This window comes from Pantherophis guttatus, chromosome 3 (genome assembly GCF_059756535.1).
Source record: "Pantherophis guttatus breed Tessera chromosome 3, ASM5975653v1, whole genome shotgun sequence".
NCBI classification, from domain to species: Eukaryota; Metazoa; Chordata; class Lepidosauria; order Squamata; family Colubridae; genus Pantherophis; species Pantherophis guttatus.
The window spans coordinates 185,509,422-185,535,893 of record NC_142065.1 but is presented as its reverse complement, the minus strand read 5'-3'; the positions used below and the strand labels follow the sequence as shown (position 1 = coordinate 185,535,893).

Below are 26,472 nucleotides of genomic sequence, written 5' to 3'. Positions count from 1 at the left end.
AAGATGGAATGTAGAAGGAAATGCATGCATTTAATCCAATTACAAAATATTATAAAATGATCTATGTTGATTTATGTTACAGTATGAATACAGTATCTAAGATCCTAGTGTATATAGGCTGTTAAACTTTAGCCATAGCTTTTGGATATGTGAATTTCTTCAATATGTATATTCTTATGGATTAAGAGCATAAGAATATACATAATATATACATAAGTAAGTGAGATAGTCTTGTGCTGGGAAAGGTAGGAGATGGATGGATGCTACATACCATTTTTATAGTGTATGTCAATGACCCCTTTTGGACACTAGAACTGGTTCCATGGATAAAGGTTTTTCCATGGATGGAGGGGGCATGGTTTTAGATGGAACTTTGCTTGTTTGCGTGGCCCAGTTCCTGGCATGCCATGGACCAGTGCTGGCCCATGGACCAGAGGCTGGGGAACCTTGGTGTATGTGATTGTTTAGAAATTGTTGGTAAGCAGACAATTGTGTATTTGTGTGCTTTATGTTTGTGTGTTGGAGAGATCATCCATATATAGTCAGTAACTTATATCAATAATGAATAGTTTTCTGGAATGTTACTTGCTGTTTGTACAAACTGTAATAACAAAATGTATCTGTCATGACGAAAATCTTATTGTATCCTAGAAATGGCTATAAAAGGTTCATGTGCTTAAAGCTCTTAGCAAATTGAAAATGGTGCTTGTTGTCACGAGCTGCTATTTTTTCCAAGAGATTAAATAGATGACTGAAGATGTCCATGAACAGCTCCATTTCAGTCAAAAGGGCATCACAGACAGAAAGGGGCTACTTAACAATTTACCTCTTTATTGAAACTGAGCCTTTCTCCAATTCAGCTTTCCTTGCACCTGTCATCAACAAGGCAGACTCATCCATCATACAAAATTGTATATATGCTTCAAATTGTTCTCTTGCATTATTATTGTTAGAGTTCATCTATCAAAATGTCACCTCCCCTTCCCCTTTTCTGATTATAAAATTACTTTTCAAGGATATAACTTTTAGTTTTAAAATTAAAATATATATATAGAAGAAGGATTACCAAATGTATGTTTTTGGAATCCTTTCTGCCAGTTTAGCTTTATTAATACTGCTATCTTCCTAAACTGGTATTTACATATATGTGCCATTCAGCTACTCCGTAAGTAACTTGGTTCTTGATTTTAGAACAATTGATTATTATGGTTGGTCACACAATCAGCCAGATATTTAGATTGGGATTTGGAATTTTTATCCACCTGTTGAACCTTGAATAGGCAGACGTTATTGTTTGATGATGTTATAAGGATCATCAGAGTATGCTATTGTTCCAGCTGTCTTTTGCAATTGACTGATGGTGATTTTTGTCAATGCCAATTTGTTTAAGTTCTTCTCCAGTTGTTTTTTGTATTGCATCCAAGTCCCAAATGTGCTTTTTCAAGAGGCAAGCGGACTTTCTTGTTTTTCTTTGAAGGTGTTTTGCTTCTTATCCAAGAAGCTTCTTCAGCTCTGATTGGATGGCAAGGAATGGAAGAATTTATACTCTTTGCAGACAGCTGATCATTTTCATTCTTTTAGAGACTCATTGAGGCCACCTGGAGGTTTATCTGTGTTGTCAGATTCACCTGAGTAGTGCAAATGGATGTGGAGCCTTTTTGGACCTGCTGAAAGGGCTGTGTTGTAGACTGGAGATAAATGATGTTGTATCTGTTGAGAGAGGGCTGTTCAATTTTGACATAGATGGATTCTTTGACTCCTCTTTCAAACCAGCACTCTGTACAAAATGTAGCCTTTGCTGTCTTCAAAAGAGTGGCTTTTGTCTTTTAAATACAGATGGACTGTTGAATCTTGTCCTGATGGGTTTATTTTCCTATTGTTCAACTATGACTTAGATGACTGAGAATCTCCATAGACATATTGCACCTAAGGCACCTACCACTATTGATACTATATTTGCTTTCTTTTGCCACAGTTGTACTTCTATTTGTAGGTCTTTGTGTTTTGTTATCTTCTCTAGTTGTTTTTTTCTTCTTCTTTTGCTGTCTACTTGTTACGGTTCATTGCACAGTCAGCCAAATGTTTAAGTTGGATTTGGCAATTTTATACACTTATTAAGTCCTTCCCAAAGACCTGGGGTTATTATTATTTATTAAATTTATATGCTGCCTGACTCCCAGTGACTCCCAGTTAACAATTGTTAACATTTAAAAAAAACAAATTAGAAACCTAGAATACAAAATGCAAGAACAACACAAGATAAAAGAACATAAATGAAGAAAACTGAGGGACAAAAAAGAAAAAAAAAAGGATGTCAATTGTCTTCACCAAAGGCCTGGACAAAAATCCAGGTCTTTGGGACCATTCAAAATGTCAGTAGGTTAAGAGTCATTTAAATTCATGTCTTGGCCTTTAGATCAAATAGTTGTGTGTGGAGATGGGTGGGTAAAGAAATTAGACACCAGGCTAGAAATCAGGAGACTGTGAGGTCTAGTTCCACTTTAGCCATGAATGGTGATTGGGTGGCTTTGGGCCAGTCACTCTCTCTCAATCAACAACATTAAGCTTGGGTGGTAAGCCAGTTGGTAAATTCCTCTTCCTAAGTGGATCAGCACTGAGTTGATCTGAAAAAAGCAGACCCATCATACTTCTGGTAGCCCAATACTATTAATTGGCAGTAATTTTTCAAGATTACAGAGAAGAGTTAGTCTTTGCCTGGACATCTATTCATTGGAGCAAAGTTTTCAAATAACCCTAATGTCTTAAATCCTGTTGTTGGTTTTCTGAAGAAAGCCTATACCTTATTACTCAAAGGCTTACTGTACTTCCAACTCAATTTCACTTCTGAAAACTGCACTGAATGTTCCCATTACTTCTTCAAAAGAATCAGCTCCCTGATAGCTTAGCTATCACATAGCAACATATTTTAATAGTCACTAATATAATCTCTGACCTTTCATAGAGAACATCAGTGGGTTTAAGTGCTTCAGTAGTAAGACATTTGAGAAGCTGTTGTGAATGGATATCTGAAATATGGCTAATTTCAAGCAAGAAATACAAATATAAGAGGTCTAGTTTTAGGAAATACGTGATGCTATTAATCAAGTGTATATTTATAATGTTTCTAAATGAATCATCAGAAGTTTTTGTTCATGAACATTTTCCAATCAGACAAAAAAGATGTCATTCAGAGGAAAGTTAAATGTTATAGGGAATTGCATTGGGATGTTTTCTTTTAAATATAGAATTAGTTACATATTTATTTGTCACGTCATTATAAAGTATATTAGCCGACTATCCATCTTGGGCACAGGTATAAACTTAATTTAAATGTCTTCTCTATATCTTTGGATAATGGTCTGTCTACAAGTGGCAATGGTTTTGGGACATGGCAGTCCCAAGCCTCAGCTTCAGGCACCATTTATAATATGTACCTTTACAAAATTGAAAAAATGAAAGTTGTGGATGGATTTTTTTTCCCAGACCTCTTTCCTCAACAACTTTTCCTCCCTTCCGACTTTTGGTCTTAAGATTCATTTAACCAGACCATTCCATAATGATAATACTGACTTACATGCTGGATTGTACAGTTTGCACATCTAAAGCATACCAAATTAAGAAGGACTGACTTACACAATGACTTTTGGAGTTATTAATAGTGTAATGAATTTACAAAAATGATATTTAATACAAATTAAATTGCCAGTGTAGTAATAAATGTAAATTGACCTCAGTGTCACCAATCTTTAGTAATGAACATTAATAAGCAATTACTTTATGGAGTTGTTATATTGTTACATATGAACTACTTTCAATCTGTGAAATCACTATACTTGATATAGTTTCAAGAATTGTTATTCGGTCCCCATTACATCAAAATGGTTGTTATAATGTGCAGTTAAGAGTGAAATGTGTGGTACTATTGATAAGGTGACACCTATGTTTACTTGTTGTTTGATTTTTTATTTTTTTATTTTTTTGGTGCAGCATAAAGAATGTCACTCCAAAAGTAGGAGATGCTGAAACCCGTAAAGCTATTCGCCGTGCCTTTGATGTGTGGCAGAATGTAACCCCTCTGACATTTGAGGAAGTTCCTTATGTAGAACTGGAGAATGGCAAGAAAGACGTGGATATTACTATAATTTTTGCATCAGGTTTTCATGGAGACAGTTCTCCATTCGATGGGGAAGGAGGATTTTTGGCTCATGCTTATTTTCCTGGGCCAGGAATTGGAGGTGATACTCATTTTGACTCAGATGAGCCATGGACTTTGGGAAATCCCAATCATGACGGTAAGAACCAATTCTACTTTAAAGATAATTATTAGATGGATGTTTATTTATTTATTTATTTTGTTTCAATTTATATACTGCCCTTCTCCAATAGGACTCAGGGCGGTGAACAGCCGAAATAAAAACAGAACATACAAAATTTAAAAACAGTTTAAAATGATTAAATATTTTTGGCCGCGATTTAAAACAAACCCAATTTAAAATCAATTAAAATTTACCCCAAAACTGTGGGATCAAGCCAGATGTGTGTCCATATTACTTTTAATTTGAAGGCAACTTTACTGTTTTTTTTTTAAGTAATAGTTCATACATTTAGGGGTGAGTGTTGTGTATGATTAATGTGGTATAAACTAATAAACTTAGTATAAACTAATAAACTTGGACACTATATGTTAGTGCTATGGTCTATGACAGTGATGGCTAACTTTTTTGCCATTGCATGCCAAAAGCGGGGGGAGCGGAAGGGGTCATGTGCATGCATGCCCACACACATAGTTCAATGCACCCCATGCATGCACATGTGACCCTCCCATGCTTTTGGCACACAATGGCACGGTATGCCCAATAGGTTGGTTTTTCACCCTTCCCAGGCTCCAGAGGCTTTCTGGAAGCCTGGGGAGGGTGAAAACAGCCTTCCCCACCCTCCCAGAGGCCCTCTGGAGGCCAGAAACAGTCCGTTTCCTGATTTCCAATGGGCCCGGAAGGCCCGAAAATCAGTTGAGCTAGGGCAATGCTTGCGTGCCCATAGATATGGCTCTGCATGCCAACTGTGGCACACGTGCCATAGGTTCGCCATCACAGGTCTATGATCATGGCTGTCAAAAAGTTTGAGGACACCATGTTATCCTTGGACCATGGGATACATAAATCATTTAAAGTTGGCTGCCTTGGACATAAAGAATTTTGACAATTACCTACAAAGCGAGTTCTGAAAGATCAATGTGCATTTGGGAAACTTATTTGATAGTAATTGGATAATCACAGGGAAAGCTCAAATTTAATCTTGCTTCTACAATTTACAACCTGATGAGAGGAAATCTTTTCTTTATCATAATAGATGCCCTTGGAGAGGGCTCGTAACTTGGGCGTCCTCCTGGATGCACGGCTTTCTTTAGAAGAGCATATGACATCCATGGCTGTGGCCAGGGGGGCTTTTTATCAGGTTCGCCTGATACGCCAGTTGCGCCCCTTTCTGGATCGGGACTCCTTATGCACGGTCACTCATGCCCTCGTCACTTCCTGCCTGGACTACTGTAATGCTCTCTACATGGGGCTCCCCTTGAGGAGCATCCGGAGGCTCCAACTGGTCCAGAATGCGGCCGCGCGGGTGATTGTGGGGGCGACATGGCGCTCCCATGTAACACCTCTCCTGCACAAGCTGCACTGGCTTCCGGTGGTCTTCCGGGTGCGCTTCAAGGTATTGGTTCTCACCTTTAAAGCGCTCCATGGCTTAGGGACTGGGTATCTACGAGACCACCTTCTGCCACTGATAACCTCCCACTGGCCAATTCACTCCCACAGAAAGGGTCTCCTCAGGGTGCTGTCGGTCAAACAATGTCGACTGGCGGCCCCCAGGGGGAGAGCCTTCTTGGTGGGGGCACCCGCCCTCTGGAACAAGCTACCCCCAGGGTTACGACTGATCCTGGATCTCCGTACTTTCCGTCGGGCCCTGAAGACTTTTCTATTTCAACAAGCCGGGCTGGCTTAAAGTTTTTAACTGGTCAATTTTATGGGTAAGGGGTTTTAAATTGGGGAAGCCAAATTAATTTAATCATGTTTTAAATTATTTTAATTTTCATATTGTATGTATTTTAATTTTGGCTGTTCACCGCCCTGAGTCCTTCGGGAGAAGGGCGGTATAAAAATTTAATAAATAATAAAAATAATAATATACTTCCTTAATATCCTTTTGTAAGGAACATTGTAAGGCCCAGTGCCCTATCCCAAAATAATTACATGGGAAGTATAATACAGGAATAGCTGTTAAAAATTAATTATTTTCTATCATTAAAATTTTTCGTGGAATTAAATGCTCACATACACAAGAACAGATTCCCTTTCATGTCTGTATCCACTCATCTACAACCTATACTACTTATAATGATATACTAGATTACTCTAAGATTGCAATCTAGTGTAATAGAGAAATAAGAACATCAAACAATTCATTAAATAAAAAATGTCCAAGCAACCACTGGCTTATTTTACATGTATATATTTGTTTTGGATTCCTAGTGAGAAAACAAGGAACAGTAAAACAAATATGAGAATGTAAATATTGTTCTAAATTGACAATTTTCACAATTTTTTTCAGAGCAATTGCCGCTATCAAAAGCAGTGTTACAAGAAATCAAAATAATGTTTGCACTTAATATAAATGCATTTAAAAACATTACAGTGTAGTTGAAATGTAGTTCTTTAGATGTCAATTAATTTGAGTGGCTTCCTACATCAAGTCTGGACTCAAAAGTAGCAGTAAATGATACATTTAAAACAATACATTTAATGGTAATTAAGACTGAATAATGATCTGAGCTCATTAGGGAAAACTTTGTAATGACAGGAAAAGGAAGAGACTAATTTTGAACGGAACTCAAGTGGCCTTTCAACTATAGCAACAAGACTTTAAAAAGGGATTGTGAATAAATTAAAGGTGTATTGATTGGTTTGGGGCTTCCTTTTTATTTTTTTATTTTTCCTAGGGATCTAGTATTTGAAGATTCAGCCTTTGTTTGGATGATGTTTACATTTAAGTGCTTGTAACAAGGATTTAATCTAATACTATCTACGATGTGTCGAGCATGGCAATATGTCTAAATGGTCCAATTTTTTTGCAGTGCTGTAGGCTCAATAAGACAGCAGTTTATTGATCTTAACTATCACAGAAACTAATAGCAACTTCACTTACGTCAAATGGAATCCTACCTTCTTGACAGCAAAATGAACTCCGCTGCTTGTGGTTTTCTTTGAGCTATAAATCTCAGCTCTGTATCAGAGAAAAAATCTAAGAACCTCAGTAGGATGAAGATGATATGGGGTACAATTTTAATTAAAGACCTAAATGAGTAAATAGACAGAATTTACACTGTAGCGTTTTTATTTTGATTTGCTAATTTAAAGATCAACTTTGTCAATTGTATGTATTTACCCACACAGACTTAATTATGGAGGGTCATGTTCCAGAAGCAAAGAACCTGGGCTATAAATTAAATATGCAAAGGGAAGTTGTGTTTTCAAGGGGAAAAAATAAATGGTGCCCTTATGGACAACCAAAAGCTATGACTATAATTTTAACCAGGCAGCTATTGCTTGCCAAACCAGATTTACCGCAGCTTAATAACATTGAGCTGCCTCAGACTGAATCATCTCATATTTGTAATGTAAGTTAATGTAATGATGGAAATATTTGTGTTATTTGCACTGTCATAAATGATTAGATGTTTGTAAACTTTAAGAAGCTAATCACTTATTCCTCATATATATAGCAATGCCACTGTACTCTGGAATAAAATTAATATTTTGCTAATATAATATTACAAACTGTCAGTATTCTTTCCTTAAGCATTTCTTTCTGCGTAGAACAGGTTTCTGGATCAGGCATATTGATATCAGTATTTTTTTAAAAAATACACATATTTTTCATTCTGTTAATCAATTTAACATACATTAAATAATAGAATGAATATCTAAGACATTTCTGAATTATCAATTTATGGCAAAATCTTACTCTTCATAGTCTTTTCTATGGCTGTTATTTTGAATTTTTATTCAAGCATGCTTAGAAAATAAAGGAAAATCAACATGCAGATTATAAAACCAGGTAAACACTGTTTTCTTGTATAAATTTACATGATTATTTTATTTTTAAAAAGGAATATTTTAATTTAAATCAATATAATTATTAAGTTCAAAATTATTGTTTAAATGCATATTGCTGTATTATCAGGTAGCATTCAAACATAAGTTTGTTTGTTTTTTGAAAAAAATGCATAAAAACATGCTTATAGGGTGAAAATGCAGGGTGAGTTCATATATCCTTATATAGCACTATCATCAGATGTGTGCCATATTAAAGAATTAGTTTTGTTCCATTTTCCCCTTGGACCCTCCTTCATGTTCTGAATTTTTTACCATTGAGATCATATACATAGAATATAACTACATAACAAAATCAGAAGGAACCTGGAGCACCTTTCCAATAATAAAATAACAAATTTAATAAAAATGATTATTCTGTCAATAATGAAACAGATCTAGCAACAAACCCAAAGGTAGTATTTGCCACCACATTTCCAGTAACCCCATTACCTGGCTCAACTAAGCATTTTCATAAATGCGTGGAAGTCTTATAAGTTTTCCCAGGAAGGAAGGTCTGGAAGTTGAGTGAATTGGTCTATGTGATTCTATGTTTGCATGGTTTCAGCTACATAGGTTGTCCTAACTGAAACCATAGTTATTATGTCACTATGTTGTTGTTGTGGGCACAGTGATTAGAATGCAGTATTGCAGGCTAAGTCTGCCCACAGTCTGGAATTCAATCCTGACGGACTCAAGGTTGACTCAACCTTCCATCCCTCTGAGGTCAGTAAAGTGAGGAGGCAATTGTTGAAGGCAGTATGCTGACATCGTAAACCGCCTAGAGAATGCTGTAAACCCCGATGGGGCAGTGTATAAGTTTAAAGGCTATTGCTACATACAACATCATGAAATCATAACTGACAGTTCTTTAGGTTCTTTAGGTACCTTCATTCACATCAAACTCTTCCCAAGATGGTTGAGTAAGATGTTGTAATAAGATGAATAGACTCACCAAGGAAATTCAAGGAAAAGAAGAATCTGAATATTATCTGGTCTGGCAAAGGTGGTATCAATGGTTAGAGGGGGGAAAAAAAAGAGAAGAAAGAAAAATCAAATAAAAGGAAGATCTCAAAAGAGTAAAATAAATTTCTATATCAAATGAAATTTAATAAAGAAATACCAGATATCAATAAAATAATATCATTATATAAGGTGAGAGAAAGAATATATACTGAAGAATATAGGTTATTGATATTGTAATAATTCAGACATTGCATTTAGATGTCATTAAGATGATGCTTGTTATATATTGTTTTACTTGTATTTATAAATGTATTTTGTGGTTTCTTAAATTAATAAAAGTTTACAATTTTTTTTAAAAAAAGATGTTGTAATGTATATGTGCAGAATCATGCAGTATGGGATTTTGCAATTGACAAAAAGAAATTTATCAAAGTGCAGATTTTCAAATTGCCATCCAAGACTTTTTGGTATAGCACGCAGTGTGCTGATAACTGCTGGGACCATCCCAGCTGGTTCATGCTTTCATGGTTCATCTTTCAACCTTGATTTTCATATTTTGATACTTTTAACACTAAAAGAAAGAGTGAAGCAAAATGCATTAAGTGAATTAATAGCATGAATCATTTTTCAGACTTAGACTTCAACTTTTCCCCTCCCTCTTCTCCTTCCCAACTTTTTCTTTTTAGGTGTATAAATTATGGTTATTATGTGATGAAGTACCGCTGAATGTCAGCCATGTGAAATATCTGATGAAACAGACCACAAGTTCAGTGTCAATCTGTAGAGAAGCTAAATTGAACCCACAGTGTCAAGAGAATTAGTTATCTGAGTGATTGTTTTTCTCCCTTTTGTTCTTCTGGCATACAGGAGGCTGGGAAAATACAATTGCTTGATTATTTAGCAAAAATGCAAATCACCCAATTCCCTTGGCTCATTTTCTGCACTATATTGCTCTGCTAATGAAGGCAATTTGAATTCTCCATTTCTCAAAACAGGTGAACAATTTCTTGGAGTACTCACTAAAACCTTAATATAGTCTTCTTTCTGTTTCCATAATTCTTGTTCAGAGTTAATGTTTTTTAAAGCATTCATATTAATTCCCAAACCACATGGGCAATAAAGTTTTGACTTAACTGAAAGAAACTGGGACTTTGTGAGATAGCACTTCATTATTTCTGCTGTTTCTAGGTTCCCTTTGTTTATGGCCCTCATTGTAAGTAACAGCTTAACAAATGAATTATCCAATATCATCAATCTGATTAAAGTACACAAAGACACATAGTAAACTTCACATCAGCTTGTCACAGAACATGCATATTACATTTTCACTTACACACACAAACAAACACATATATTAGACTGGGAATGTAACTACTAAGCTATCACATCCAATAGGTGACAATATGATCTACAGTCTCCAAGTACATACACTGTTAAACAGTAAATAGTAGCCATGGGGTGCAGGAGCACTTAGTATTAAATCTCTGGTGTGAATCATCTAGGTTTAACTCCATAAAATAATCCCATTTTTTTTTCTCTCTCTCTCTGATTTTCAAAAGTTGTATTGGATTGTTGTCAACAAAGTTTCGAAACTTTTTTATAAAAACAGCTATAATAGATTCTTGCAAGTCAATGTTCCTTCATCCACTCTCACTTTCTTTTTGGATGTACAAAGGATGTGGCTTCAATCATTCGGGAAATGGCCACTATCTTGACTTTTGACCTCAGATGCCACTGGAAATAATATGTAGATGAACTGCCAGCTCCAGTTGATAGTCATTTAGAAGAGTTTTCTTAGCAATTTGGTCCTCCCTCCCTCCCTTCCCTTTTTATGACCACTTGTTAGTGACAGAAGAATGGCAGTCTGGAAGCTAGGCACTTTAAGTATTCTCCAGTTTACAACTTGACATCAGTGCATAACCTAGGCAAATTGTATTTTATAGGTATGCTAGTAGCTAGATTTTTATATAGGAGGTGATTGACTCAAGTCAATGAGAGTCAAAGTGTCTAAGATTTCTTTGACATTAACTACCTATCAAGATTCTTTTAAAAGTGTGCTTAAACATGTGGTATTTTATCAGAAATTTAAAGAAATATACTCCTGTGAAGAGTTAAAAGGCAATCTTTAAAAATGTTAGAGATTGACACTTTAATTTGTTCTTGTAATTAAAGAATGTAAAAAAGTCAAGTGGGACAGGGAAGCTGGGAAGTGCCAAGAGAGGCATAATATGGCCCATATAACCAGCATGAAAACATTCATTCGGAGATGCTAGTTAAGAATAAACCTTATATTTTAAAGGCGTTATATGACAGCTTTAAGATTTGTTGCAGTATTTTATTAAAAATTAAAAAATCCCACTGAGAAATTTGCCTGGGAAAGAAATTTTATTTGAAAGTTGGTTAGCTAGCTGGTTTCACTGTGTGTTAATATTAAAGAACAAGCTTCTAATTTGCTCAAAAAATGGCTTATCACTCCTATTTAACATGTTACTAAACACTGTTATGTTGATTCCTGTTAAGATTTTGTGATATAACTTTTTATTTTGAATGAATGTATTATTTGTTCATATTGCCTTGCAGTTGGAATGTTTCATTTGATAAATTGGAATTATTTTCACGCTAATAGGAACTATATTTTTTTTTTTACTATAACCAGAATTGCAATCACAGAACCAGAGTTATTTATTGTCTAATTATCTTAAGCTCTAATACTGATTGTTCTTTCACTCCTTGTATGCATTGTTTGCAATTTGTGATTTCAGGTTTTTTTGTTCCACGTTTTTCTTTGGTGAATTTTTTTCAATTCACTATTTTTAATGTTTATTTTTGACCTTGGTATATGAATATTTTCAAATGTAAAGCAAGTGTTAACAATATTTTTCATGTATTGGTGTTTTATAAGTGGCTGCCTGCATACTGTTTTATTTTAACATGTTTACAAATGAAGAGATAAAATTTCTAAATGAGAAAAAAAAATCTTCAGTTAATACTCTTTGTTTTGTATCTGAAATATCAGATCAAAAAAAGAAACCTAAAATATAACATATAGTATAACCTTCATAATATTTTAAATGAAAATATTAACACTGTAAATTACAGAACAGTAATAGAAAAATGCATTGATATTTTCTATAAAAATAAAACTATATTCAAAACCAGTCCATCAAAATGTAATCATTACATGGTTTAACATATGGTTCAGAGGTGGTATTCAGCAGGTTCTCACCAGTTCTGGAGAACCGGTAGAGGAAAGTTTGAGTAGTTTGGAGAACCGGTAAATACAATACAAAGACAATTTCTGATTGAATGTATGGAGAAAAGAAAACCTAACTGAAAGAATAGTTTAACAGTGCAACCAATTACCCAGAGTGATGGGCGGTTGTATATATTCAAGTGGAAGATTGGCAACCACCTATCTGCCATTCTTTAATTTGGGTTCCCACAATAAGTTGGTAATTGAATTTGATGTCTTAAATGGCACTTTCCATCTATAGGATTCAGTTTAGCTCTTTCAGCCAGATCCCAGGAGTGTATTTGTTTTAGACATGGTAACTGTTTTATTATGTTGTATAGTCAAGGCTATGGTTTTCCCAGTTGCAATGTATGGCTGTGAAAGTTGGACCATAAGAAAGGCTGAGCACAAAATAATTGAGGCCTTTAAGCTATGATGCTGGAGAAGACTCCTGCGAGTCCCTTTGACTAAAGGTGATCAAACCAGTCAGTCCTAGAAGAGATCAACCCTGACTGCTTCAGCTCCTGAAGATGAAACTCAAATACTTTGGCCACCTAATGAGAAGAAAAGACTCACTGGAGAAGAGCCTAATGCTGGGAACGATTGAGTACAAAAGAAGAAAGGGATGGCAGAGAATGTGGTGACTGGATGGAATCACTGAAGCAGTAGGTGTGAGCTTAAATGGACTCGGGGGGATGGTAGAGGACAGGAAGGCCTGGAGGAACATTGTCCTGGGATTGCGATGGGTCGGACATGACTTTGCAACTAACAACAACAAATTGCTTCTAGACTCTTTACAAAGATGTACTTTATCTCTACAAACACTTTTCGCTGTGCAAATCACAAAATCTGGATAATCTGGTTTAATGAAGGATTAAATTAGATTAAATGGATCAACAGTAGAGATGGTGAAGATAACTAGGAAATTACAGATCAGGCCATTTTACAAAAGGCAAAGCCTAAATATGCCTGGAAAAGGCAATATCAATACGGCTTATAAAATTTAGGACATAAAAGGAAATATGCTCTTTCTTCTGGTATTTCATATCTGTAGCTGAAAGAAATGGTTCTTTAAACAGACAAGTTCTTCTGAACTAACCTGAATAATCTAAAATATGTCTGGTTGTTTTTAATATGCAGCTCATGTTTATGGCAGAAGCAGATATTATCAAAGTTACTTAACCTGATTTTCATGGCAGAATTGCTTTTTTTATTGCCAGGTAGTGACTAATGTGTATTTTTATATGTTTAAAACCTATCATTTTGTTGGTGTTAAGGGCTAGAGTTCCTTTTATCTTCTGTGTTGCATTAGAACATTTGCATTTTGTGAATAAATGTGCAAATACTTGTCTATCCAGCAGCTTTTTGGAGGTCTTTTTTTCCCCAGCCTTCCTCCTTGTAATCATTTACAGAAAGATTATTTAATATTGAGTGAGCTTTAGTGGTTTTCAAGTGTGATAGGAAGGCAGTGATTATGTTAAAAATGTTTGAATAAATGCAGGTTGGGCTTAGTCATTTTTCTCATCCAAATGAGCATGTCAACAACCAAGGGGCTCGGGGGCAGGGAATCCTCAACTATTGTTGAATTGCAGAGATCACCTTCTAGTAAATTTCATATGGCTTCCAGTTTATTTGATGCACTGAACCCAAATAATCTTGAAGTCAAACATTAATTTCCTGGGAAGCAAATGTCTCAACAGTGAATAAATCAAGTGTGGCATTTATAGTAAGAAAGCAAAGAACTTCAAGTCAGAGATGCTTTAAAGCACAAATTGTACGGCATTGGCATCTGATATGGCAGTGATGCAAGTAAGCTGGTGACTTTGGAAGGGATCAACCAAGCAGATTAAACCTTGGAATTTAGTAGATCGTTGCTCTCCAATCTGTGCCTTTTCCAAATATTTGGGTTCAGTCCCTAAAATACCCAACCATCAAGGCCATTTTTAGGAATTCTAGAAATTCAGTCTTTTATGTCTTTTGGAACACCATCCCTGAGATCTAGATGGACCCAACTCAAATAGCTTTCAGAAAGCTTTGAAGAGCTGGCTTTTCCCCCAATGGTGGCCAGGATTTTAAGGCTCTGGATACCTCAACAGAATGTGAAATCTGTTCCCCATTTCTTCTCATTGCATCCTGTCAATATAGTGTTTTTCTGCTTTGTTTTTTTGTCCATGGAAATGAATGAACTAGTAAATGGGAAGTATGTGGGGGAAATCCAAATATCAAAATAATTGTGGATCTTAATAATTAGTTTTACTACTTTTAACAAAAAGTATGGCAGTAGCTGATCACTTGAGAGAAAAGAATACTTCAAACAGATCTTTGTATGTAACATCTGGGAAATAGTCCTCTTCCGAAAACACCTTGCACAGGCAAGAGTTAATCTGTAGAATTGAAAAGCAACTATTATTTTTAATTTACTAATTAAAACATCAGGAATGAACTATGTATAAATATACTTTATCATCTTCAGTTTGTTTGACTTATGAAGATGCCCAAACTCAGGCAAAGTATCAAAAATGCTGGCACAATCTCCAAGTAAATTAAATTGATTTTTATTTTATCTTATGAGAAAAAAATCTCTGAAGATAAGGTAAATGTTTGAAATATCAATTTGAAATATTGACTTCAGTCAATGATTGACTCCTGCTGACTGCCTGGATAAATCCCTGGATAGTTTCCTTAGTGAAATTTTTGGAAGTGGTTTGCTATTGCCTTCTTCCTACAACTGAGAGGGAATATATAGCCAAAATTAGCCAACTGGCTAATTACTTTATCTGTAAAGTAAGGCTAAAACTCACAGTCTGCTTTTTCCTCTTTTTTTTTTTTTTAGTTTAGTGCCTTTAACCACTATACCACTATATCAAACTGACTGTCTTATATAGTGTTGAGAATAGGCTTAGTGGTGCTGTCTATTTTTGTCCTATTAAAATACATGGAATACTAGCTTATGATATTTTCTTGAAAGCTGTAATCATCTAAAGTTCTAATAGAAATCAACATAAAGTGGATTAAAATCAACTTTCGTGACACAAGTTGTTGTGAATATGTGAATATCTCCTTAGAGCAGTGTTTCTCAGCCTTGGCCACCTGAAGATGCGTGGACTTCAACTCCCAGAATTCCCCAGCCAGCTCTGCTCTGCTGGCTGGGGAATTCTGGGTGTTGAAGTCCACGCATCTTCAGGTGACCAAGGTTGAGAAACACTGCCTTAGAAGAAAGTAGGACTGGCAATAACAATAGTGCACAGTTATCAGATTCTTTGAAAGTTTTGTTTATATATTGTTTTGATTGTTAAACTTATACAGTGGAAAGATGAAATTCTCTTCTGTTTTGGAATTCTGGAATCCACATTGGAATCATCTAGCACTAGAATCTCCTTGGCCAATAGTGCTGTAAAAGAAGATTCATTTTTTTCCCATGGTGTTTTTACCAAGGAAGAATCTTCTCAACCTTCTTGCATTTCACAAGAATCCAATAATTTCCAATAATTATTTTGTTGTTGTTAATTTGAGAAAAATAGGAAGGCATAATGAAAAGTCTACCAGCAGCTGTGTTACAAGAGCAAATCCTATTCAACCATTTTGTGACCGTTTATTGCCTACCCTATGAAATATACTGGCCAGATCTCTTTGGTCAGGAGGGCTGGTTTCCATCTGTCCCTTATTTGGCAGTGGTCAAGTCTGCTATCCTGTTGCTTTTCTCTGGCTGAATGAGAACTAATGCTCATCTGGCATGGACACTGATGAAAATGGATTGCTTTTGCCTGGAAAGGTCCAGGAAACTTGGAATTATTCAGCAGAAATACTGTGTTTGAGATCAAGGGTTCGAATATTTCTAAATCTGCAATCAAAATGAGAACTGCATAAATGTAGATCAAAGGAACATATGAGGCAGTAGTGAGATATATAACAATTTACTATTCTAGGTATAAGGGGTACACATATTGGCCTAGTAAATTTTTTATATATTAAATTAATATTTATAGAACTGTTACTGTTTGAACAAGAGCATGAGGACAATTGAAGTTCATTATATCTGCTCTTTGTTTACTTCTCTGCTTTAGAAATACATTTATACTTCTCTAGCCTATTTGTTGCAAAATAAGAAAAAATCTCACTAAATCTGAAAAATTCTGAATAGCTATACAGAAGTCACTTTTTTGGAATCAGTGTTATTTTAGTTTTTTTTTTATACCTGAGCTCCCAGTGCTTTTCTTTTCTTTTCTTTCACAGCCATGAAATGTTAAAAAGGACACGTTTAGAATTCTCTTCTGTTTAGGAAACTTCAACACATCCTGGAGCCTCGCAGAGTAAGATGTATATAGAGGCCAATCCTGAAATTTTGGAAAACCCAGCTTGAAATCTACTTAAATAATGTTTTTATGTAAATTGCTTAAATAAGTGGAGATATAAATATTACATACAGTATTTTTTTTCTGTTCCCCCAGGAAATGATTTGTTTCTAGTAGCAGTTCACGAACTGGGACATGCCCTTGGATTGGAGCATTCAAATGATCCGACTGCTATTATGGCTCCATTTTACCAATACATGGAAACTGACAATTTCAAACTACCTAATGATGATTTGCAGGGAATTCAAAAGATATACGGTATGCTCTTTTTAAAAAAAAAAAAATGCATAGTGTGAAAAAGGATTATTTCAGCTGGTCAGTTTCTTGGAAAGCTATCAATCACACTGCAGATTGACATGCTTAAAGCTCCTTGTGTTCTTATGATTCTCTCAACCTATTCCTGCAGTGTTCATTGTCCAGAAAGTAGTTGCCATTACTTTGGTTTAATTTAATCTAGTTTAGTCCTGGGATTTTTGTGATACTTTTCCATTCAAGTAATTAACTAGATCAAATCCTGTGTCACTTCCTTGGGGGCCAATCAAGATCAGTGAAGACTTGCCACCTACTGTGGCTTGAAGTTCTAGTGGAAGATACAGTGAAAATGCAAAAAAAAATAAATGCTTGTTTATTAAGCTTCAGTGGCTTCTTCATTTCAATAAAGCCGATTCCATCTAATTCAAAGGATGAAATGACATAGCCCTACTCCTGTGCCTCAGATTGTCGTTTGTTCTGTTACAGCAGAGCAAATCCTGTAAAAGAAGGCTGTGGGAATCCTTCTCCTGCAGCACTAGCAAGAGGGTTTCCAAGCTGGTCAGCTTTGGCAAATGATGTGGAACTGCCCACAGTGACTCACGGAAAATGGTCCACTTGGAGGCCCCTTAGCATTATGCCTTAGGTCTTCTAAACTTGATATTTTTGGCAAGTGCTAGAGACAACCCTGCAGCAGGTGCCAAACTTTGAAAGCCTGAAAACGTCACCAAACTGGTCAGTGATTGATGTTCCCAACAAGGCAGCTTTAACATACACTGCAAACTGTCCAGCTTTGAAGCACTTCATCCAGCATTGGAGAAGGTAGTGATGAGGCCTTTTCCTACAACTCTGTCCTCAGATGGTCTAAGGCCACTCCGTTGCTTTGTTAAAGAATTAAATTGAATCATCTCTTCACTTCTGCAAAGTACATCACAAGGCCTCCACAGAATAGACTACTCTGTTGAAGTGAATGTCAATTGCTTTAAACAATCCAAACTTGAAATAAGGAAGAATTTCATTACCAGTGCAGCTATTAAAGAGAGGAACAACTTGCCTCTTTGAGTTGTGGGTGCTCCATTCTAAGGGGCTTTCAAGTTGGACAGTCATCTATTTGGAATGTTATGAGAATTTGTGCTTAGAATATTTCTCTTTCATTGCTGGCTGAGGAACTCTAGGAATTGAAATCCACACAGCTTAAAGTTGCCAAGGTTGAGAAACACTAGCCTAGATGTTCAATATCCCTTCCAAATCTTATGATTCTGTGTTTTTCATGAGCTTATTATTTATATCTGTTTCTCCAAAAATCTTTCCTTTTTGTGTTGTGTGAATTAAATATGTGTTTTGCTGTTGTTGTTACTGCTTCCTCTGGCGCCATCCTCCCATTTGTTTTGCAGCTCTTTAATCCATTCATATTAGGAATACAGGAGACAGAATTTCTCCTTTTATTGGTTCAATATCAATGCTACTGAACTTTCCTCATTCCCTCCAGGATTTCCATTTCAATGTTTCTTTTCATGTTATACAGTAGTGGCCAAAATTGTGGAAACCTTTTGGGAAAAGTGTTTTTTCTAAAGCTAGCTAATAACACCACTTTTTTTTTTTTTTAGTAGTAGTACCATAAAATTATATTATCAATGGAAAGATAATTTAATCAAGAATATAATGCACTAACTTTTATGAAAGATTTGCTATTAGAATAGCAGTTACAGTATAAAGAAGAAAAGTGAAACACGTAAAAAAACGAGATATACAAAAATTATCACCATAGAAAAAAATGAGATATACTAAAATTATCATGTCAGTTAATACTGAGTTGGGTAACCTTTATCATGAATTACGGCCTTACAACATCTTCCCATGGAGTGAACCAAGTCTTTTAGTTCTGCAGCTGTTATAATGTGAAACCAAGATCGTATGATTGCTTCTATTAACTGGGTTTTATTGCTGGGTTGCTTCTGACTAACAAGTTTCTTTAGTCAGCTCCATAGATTTTCAATTGGGTTAAGGTCTGGGCTAATCCCAGGCCATTCCAGCAGTGGAATATGATTATCTTGAAACTTCAGAAAAAGTGGTGTTATTATCTCAAAAATAAACTTTTCCCAAAAGGTTTCCACAATTTTGGCCACTACTGTATCTGATTCTAAACATTGATTTACTAAAATATGTTTGCATTGTTTCTATTCCTTCACTAGATAAACTGACTCGTATCTTGTTTAATGGTGGAAATGCCAGCAATTTTATTGAAAAGCAGTAATTTGTTCTAAGCCATTGCCATTGAACAAGAGTATAAGGACAATTGAGGTCCATTAAGTCTTTTTTCTTTACAAACATCTATTCCATATTTTACAGTAGCCTGTTGGCTATAAAATATGAAAAATGTCTCTAAATCTTTGAAAAGGTCTAGCTATAGAAATCATATTTTTGGGATCAGTGTATTTGATAAAACCCCCTTACCTTTTGGAGTTTGCCCAAAGAATTCTAAACATCTTGAATATTTCACCAAGAATGTTTTAAACAATTTAAGTTTAAACAGTTTACAGCAAAGGGAGCATTTTAGTTCAAGTGTCCGTGGAGATTCTCAATCATCCAGGTCATGAGTGTCCCAAAGATACTTTTCCCCAAAAAACACATTCTTGCCTTTTTTCTTTGAAAATATTAGAAGTTAAACATTTTCAAAGAAAAACAACTAAGAAAGTCCAGTTGCCTTTTGGTAAAAAAAATACCTTTGGGAATGTAGTTCAAGCATCCAGATCAACCCAAGACAATTTCTATTCCTTTTTATTTGCCCGTTGCCCGTTTTTACTGTTTATTTTTCCCTACTTTAAGTTTGTTTACTTATCTTTATTGAAACAACAGAGTCCCTTGATTCCTACTGCTTCTTGTTCCTTTGATTTATTTTCTGTTTGATTGGTCTGGGAACTTTGGATATGTTTAGACTGGAAAGTGCTTAGAGCAGGGAAGTGAATTTTCTTACAGTTGGATAAATTTATTTGTAATTGCTACATCTGTTAATAAGACTGATGAAATTGTGACTGATGAAATTATAGCAGCAGTAATGTACAAGTAGCTAAATTTTATATTGCATATTAAAGCATATTCTGCTTTTCTGCAGAGAGAGTGAGGTGATTCTATTTCTCTTGTGTAGGGTTTGTTCATCGGAGATGTTTCCCATAAACTCATGAGTTGATAATCTAGGCAAAAAAGTCTAGACAATTTTTCTATTTTTCCTTGATGCTAAATACCAATTTCTAGCAGCTGTAAGCTAAATCTTGAAGATTTGTGGATCTTGGGAGTTAGACATGATTTTGCTAAACAAATTGTACGTGTGCATATTTTCCTTTGAATTCCAAATTTTTAAACTGAATATTGCCTGCCACAATTCCTCTGATGTCATGTCAGTGATAAAATCCAAAGTTGACTGTCACTTAATATTCATATTAAACATTGCTCAAATGAACAAATGTTGCATTTTTAACAATTTTATCATGCAAAACCGAATTTAATTAATGTCTTTAAAAGACTGCATACATATATCCTGTACACATGCAGTGAATCTTATAGGTGCCACCAAATATTATTAACTATTCTCTACATCTATAATATCAGGTGTTAAGGAAGCACAGCCTTTACTTGAAATCATACTATTTATTTCTGATTTGCATGTGATATTAAGAAAGAGGAAAAAAGCTTTGTTAGATCTGTCAAAGAAACAATTCATCTACAATTCTGTTTTTTATATGGATAGTCCAATGCCACTAAGAAGGCTACGTCAGAAGCAAGGAAAAGACTAAAGTTTGACCCTACCAAACTACCTGGTTATTTACAGATAGTCTACCTCTAGCTTATCATTATCACAAAGTATATTTTTAGCAGTTAATCTGGCAAAGAGCACCCTAAACCATTTAAACCATCGATAATTATAATCTTAAAATAATGTGACACAACATTCATGTTTAATTCATTGACTAAAGAATAGAGATGTGCAACTATTTGGATATGAATCACCTTTTCTACTTTGGATCTGAACAGCTACATATTACTATTAAACAGAAAATGTTTTGTTTATCTTGAATATAATGAAATTGTTGCAAGATACTGCTTGTTTAGATGCACATCATCTAGCTTATTAGCTCTTCAATTTGATATTTTGATTTGTAGGCCAACCTGAAATCCATTCTAATGAACTAAAGCACTTTTAAAAGGCATTTTTAAAAATTAACTTATAGCTATGTTATAAGAACATAGATTTGTCCATCACTTTCATTCTTTGTATGGTTTAAATTCTACTATAGTACTATTTTTTTATATTTCTGTTCCAGATATATTGTTTGTCACTGAATATAATAGAAGTCATAAGGATAATTTAGTTTCTTTCAGTAGGATGATACAAAATAGCCATAGCTCAGCAATTTACCCTGTTTCCCCAAAATAAGACATCCCCTAATAATAAGCCCAATCGGGCTTTTGAGTGCATGGCAATTAGGCCAAGCGCTTATTTCAGGGTTCAAAAAAATATAAGACAGGGTTTTATTTTCGGGGAAACACGGTATAATCAATAAAAAAAAGTGGATTGTTGTAGTGGTTAAGACATTAGGCTAGAAATGAGGAAACTATGAGTTCTAATCCCACTTTTCCCACAAATCCAACTGGGTGACTTTGGGCCAGTCACTTTCTCTCAGCCCTAGAAACAGACAATGGCAAATCACTTCTGAAAACTCTTTCCAAGTAAACTGCAAGGACTTGTCCAGGCAGTGCCCAAAAATTTGACATGATTGAATGGGGGGGAAAAGTAGAATAAATTTTAACAGGCACCCAGTAACCAGAAATTCAACTGAGAGGAATTATGCAAACTTAACTAGACATAATTAGTTAAATTTCCATAATCTAGCCTTATAAATAACAATTAATTCAAATATGTGTATTTCTGGTCTGGTCTATATTTTTATCCACAGTACATTAAGACATCTCTCTGTAAGAAAGGAATGTGGACAGCTGTTTTTGAAAAAGGAAGAAACCTTGGAAAGGCTATATGGCTACAACTTTAATAAACTGTTCAATATAATTATTTAAATTGTAAGCACAGATTAATGCTTAATATATTCCTCTTAATTACTTGCTAATTAGTAAGTAAATACAAAAAAAAAATAGGAACACAGTTAACCTCCAAAATTGTGAGGATTCAAAATAATTTAAAAATAATTGTTTTCTGTTATCTTTATTTTTTTTTAACAAAGAAATTATCTTTAAAAAAGAAACAAAAAGTAAAATGCAAAAAGTAAAATACAAACTATGAAGAAAAAGAAAAAAAATCTCTTATACAGTATTTTATACTTATCAACAGCTGCTAGTTTACCAATGAAATTCAGTACTATAATATGAACAGTACACTGTATTATTGCAAGATACCACAGTATCTCTGCAGTAACAATATTACTGCACTCTTGTAAAACAATATTACTGCACCCTTTCTTATCCAAAAGAGATAGGGTCACAAATTTCTGACAACCATTCCTTGACAATAATATATCTTTTCCATTTCTTAATAAAATGCTTTCTGCAATCCTCCAAAATAATTCAGTGTTGAGCTCTCTCATCATTTAACTTGCTAATGAAAAATTATGTCATCACATTCTTATCCTATTTCATAAAATCAGTATTATCTTGGTTCATAAAACCCAATAGTATGCAACTTATGTATATCACTCTTATGAGAGTTTTCTTTCTCATTTAAAGGTCCACCTGACAGAATCCCACCACCAACAAGACCCTTGCCGACAGTACCTCCACATCGTTCTGTCCCTCCAGCTGATCCTAGGAAGAATGATAGGGCTAAAGCTCCTCGGCCACCCACAGGGGATAAGCCCTCCTACCCTGGTGTCAAACCCAATATCTGTGATGGAAATTTCAATACTCTAGCCATTCTCCGCCATGAAATGTTTGTTTTCAAGGTAGGCAGCCTTTCTTTTTCTTTTTCTTTTAAATTATTAGAGTGAGAGAATGCATCTTCGCTTTTTCAAAAACCAGCTCTCATTCAGCTTCTGAGCTTTCTTGCTCTTTCCAAGTTCAAGGAAGACATCTGAATGGCTTCCATGTCTAACAGAGAAAAGGCTGGAATGTTCTATTTTGAGGAATTGAATTAATGTCAGCAGGAAGTTGCAATGCTTCAAAAATGTAATGGTAAGTAAATACTGAATGTTATGGAGAGATTAAAAAAGGCATAATTCAAGCCATGAATAGAAGCTAATAGGGATGATTTGGTTGGGAATGTAGCCATTTCCACGCTTATTGTTATTATTGTGTTTTCTTCATAAGGATCCTGTAATTTAACTTTATAATTAGATCAGACACTTTATAAAAGATACTTGTCATTGTGTTGTGGTTGCCTTGATACATTCTGAGTGGAGGACAGTGTTAAAAGAAAGACTTTACCAGTGTTTGAAGGCTTTTCGTTACTGATATTTTTGGGTTGGTTCAATTTTTTTTTGTTTGAAGATGAGTCCCTATGGCACTTATTTTGATTTTAAATAGACTTCAGTTAATATTCAAAGACAAGCAAAGACAAGCAAAGCAAATCTATTGACTGGATCATAGTAGTGATCTGGCACATTTTCTTGAATGATTTTCAAATTTCAACAGGGACATAATTTTAAATGAATTTTATGGGATATTTTGGTACAAAATTTTTGATTCAAAATTAAACAGAGGATATTAAATGACATTCTATTAGCTTCCAAACACGTATTCTAATTTTATATTTTCTTGAACTAGCTGTGATTTTTTTAAAAAAAATTATGTGAATATTTAAATAAATGTACTCTAGGGTACACAGAGTCTTTTAACTTTTCTTAGAAAATATATTTATAGAAACAACATTTAAGGATTTAAGGATAGAATAAGTGTTCTAGTAGTTGTCTGGTTTGCTACATAATATATTTGTATGTGGTCCTTATCATTATATCTGCTGTCCTCAGAACTATACAAAGATCAAGATAACTCAAAAATATCAACCTTGGACTAAGCTCTAATGCATAGAATACAACTGATTCAATATAAGATGTTTCTGTGACTTCATAATTGAATTACATTTCTTATGGGAAATACAATATATACAAGGGATTTGCATGCAAATTACATCTAAAATACAATGAGCGGATTGATACATGGTAGAAATTTTTGACATTCATTGGGGCTCTCAGCATGCAAACAAATGATAAGTTGGATCAAATTGTAGGCAACAAATTATACTAACATTTCTTCAATGTAATAGTAATAGCAATAGCACTTAGACTTACATACCGCTTCATAGTGCTTTTACAGCCCTCTCTAAGCAGTTTACAGGGTCAGCATATTGCCCACAACAATCTGGGTCTTCATTTTACCGACTTCAGAAGGATGGAGGACTGAGACAACCTTGAGCCTGGTGAGATTCATTCTGCCAAACTGCTAGCAGCTGGTGATCAGCAGAAGTAGCCTGCAGTACTGCACTCTAACCAATGTGTCACCGCGGCTCTTAATGTATTAAGTAATGTATTTCTGTTGGGCCCTCATTCCCCGGAAGCCCTAGGGCAACTACCCTTAGCAGCAGGAAGATCTGTCTGAAGGCAGAGGGTGCTAAGAATCATCAGGTTAAATCAGGCTGCCTTTGGACATAGGGACAGTCAACATTCGAACAATGAAACTACCCTCCTGTATATGGAATGGTAAATTACCTTATAAAGATTGCATTTTAATTCCTATTGTATTTTAGAATATAGATTACAGAACATTTAATGAAGTTATTCCCTAAATTAGTCCATCTAGATTAATAGAGAGACCAAGCTCCATGAATATCAAATATTTTTGTAGGTGGGACTTGATTTGTTGAGCAATTTATTAGGTTACTTAAATTATATATTTGGGAAAAGATTTCATTAAAAGGTGTTTTTCTTAGAAGATTCCTCCGCACTAACATCATAAGTCTTCACTTATTCAAGAATTTAAATCTATGAGACTATACTACAGTGTAAATGACAATTTCATATCCAGAAATAATTAAGACTGTGTACTCTTGTAGGGCTCATCATGAACCAAATACTTCATTTAAATAGGATAAATAATGTAAGATTTCTGGAAAGATTCTGGGAATTCTTTTTTCCTTTTCTCTCATAATGTACTATTCTCATTCATTTCCTTTTACTCTTTCATAGAATACTTTGGAGAACTAAGGTAATCTTAGAAAAAAGTTTTGAAGAATGACCTCCTCTGGTTGTGACCCACATTTTTAAAATATCAGAAATAGAGATAACTATTAATTTTCTCCCTTTTGTTACCATTCTTTTATCAACAACACTTAGACATAACCTTTGAGAGCTTTTTACAAATTATCTGAAGTTTCTTCCAACATTGTAGTGACAGTGTTTTAAAAAAAGCCATTTGAAGTAATATTTCCTATCATCACCAGCAGCCAAAACTATAATCGATATCTCTCAACTTTAAAGAGACACAAATACCATCCTGTGAGTCTCCTTTCTGATGATGGTCTGATGTTCTACCTTTAAGCTTTGTGCACATTGAGGAGTAGAATTGATGGTCTCTGTCTTATTAGATAGCTGAGTCAAAGCTACCATTTTAAGTCTGATGATGCCAAGAAATAAATTAATACAGGGAATTGTGGAAATTAAAATATTTTTCTCCCCCACTCATCAATAGAGAAGAGGTCTCACTTATGAGAGGATTCATGAGCACCAATAAAATTGCCCAATTGATTATGCCAGTATAGAACTTCAGATTTTTCGGATATGATATATTAATTGGTCATGAGACCCTTGCTACACAAAAATATTTGAATCTAATCCAATGAAAATAGTCGAGGAGACTAAGCAACTTGGCATTTAATAAATTGAAATAACTGAACATTATTCAACAATATTACTTAGTAGAATGTATAACTTTTCCTGATAACAAAACGAGTAGATTTCTCGGTAATTGATTCATGGTTACTTCATTTAATTTAATAGAAGAGTGTCTTTTATGTATTCTTTTTCAGACAGAACTACCAGCTTTTGAATAAAGCCTTTGTAACTTTATGATTTTATTTTTAATACCCTATGGCCATCCATCTTTGTGAATGAAGTGAAAGGTTAAGAATCTCATTTTCTAACTTGACATTAAGCAGGATATTAAAATTCCCAGCCATTTGTTATGCCATTCATCTTGTAAACAATAGAACATGCTCTAATTTGTTTTACTCTGTAGAAATTATTTACTACATCACTAAAATAAATCTTATTTTCAGCCTAAAACTGTGGTTTTAGTTAGAAAGATCAGCCATAATTTTGCGAAATGCCTCCCTTTTAGTTATGAAACCAAAGCTGTAACTTTGATACAGACAGTAATCATTCATCTAATCTTAGAAAACTCTATGCATGTCTACTTAAAAGTAAGCCCCACTGAATTTTGGTGGAAATTATTTCTAGGGAACTGAGACAAAAATGACAGATTGCATTGCATGTAATGAAGTATAGGCTTCTTTCGGATGTTTTATTTA

At 34.7% G+C, this 26,472-nt stretch overlaps 1 protein-coding gene across 3 annotated transcripts in view; it reads left to right on the top strand.

The window, feature by feature from the left end:
• MMP16 (matrix metallopeptidase 16) overlaps nucleotides 1–26,472 on the top strand; it is a 154,073-nt gene that overhangs the window by 79,301 nt on the left and 48,300 nt on the right. For all 3 annotated transcript variants that reach the window (XM_034422389.3, XM_034422388.3, XM_087890779.1), the window contains 3 exons: nucleotides 3,988–4,292; nucleotides 16,794–16,955; nucleotides 22,680–22,894. In XM_034422389.3, the coding sequence (XP_034278280.1) occupies nucleotides 3,988–4,292; nucleotides 16,794–16,955; nucleotides 22,680–22,894 (682 nt within the window). The remainder of the gene's footprint in view (nucleotides 1–3,987; nucleotides 4,293–16,793; nucleotides 16,956–22,679; nucleotides 22,895–26,472) is intronic.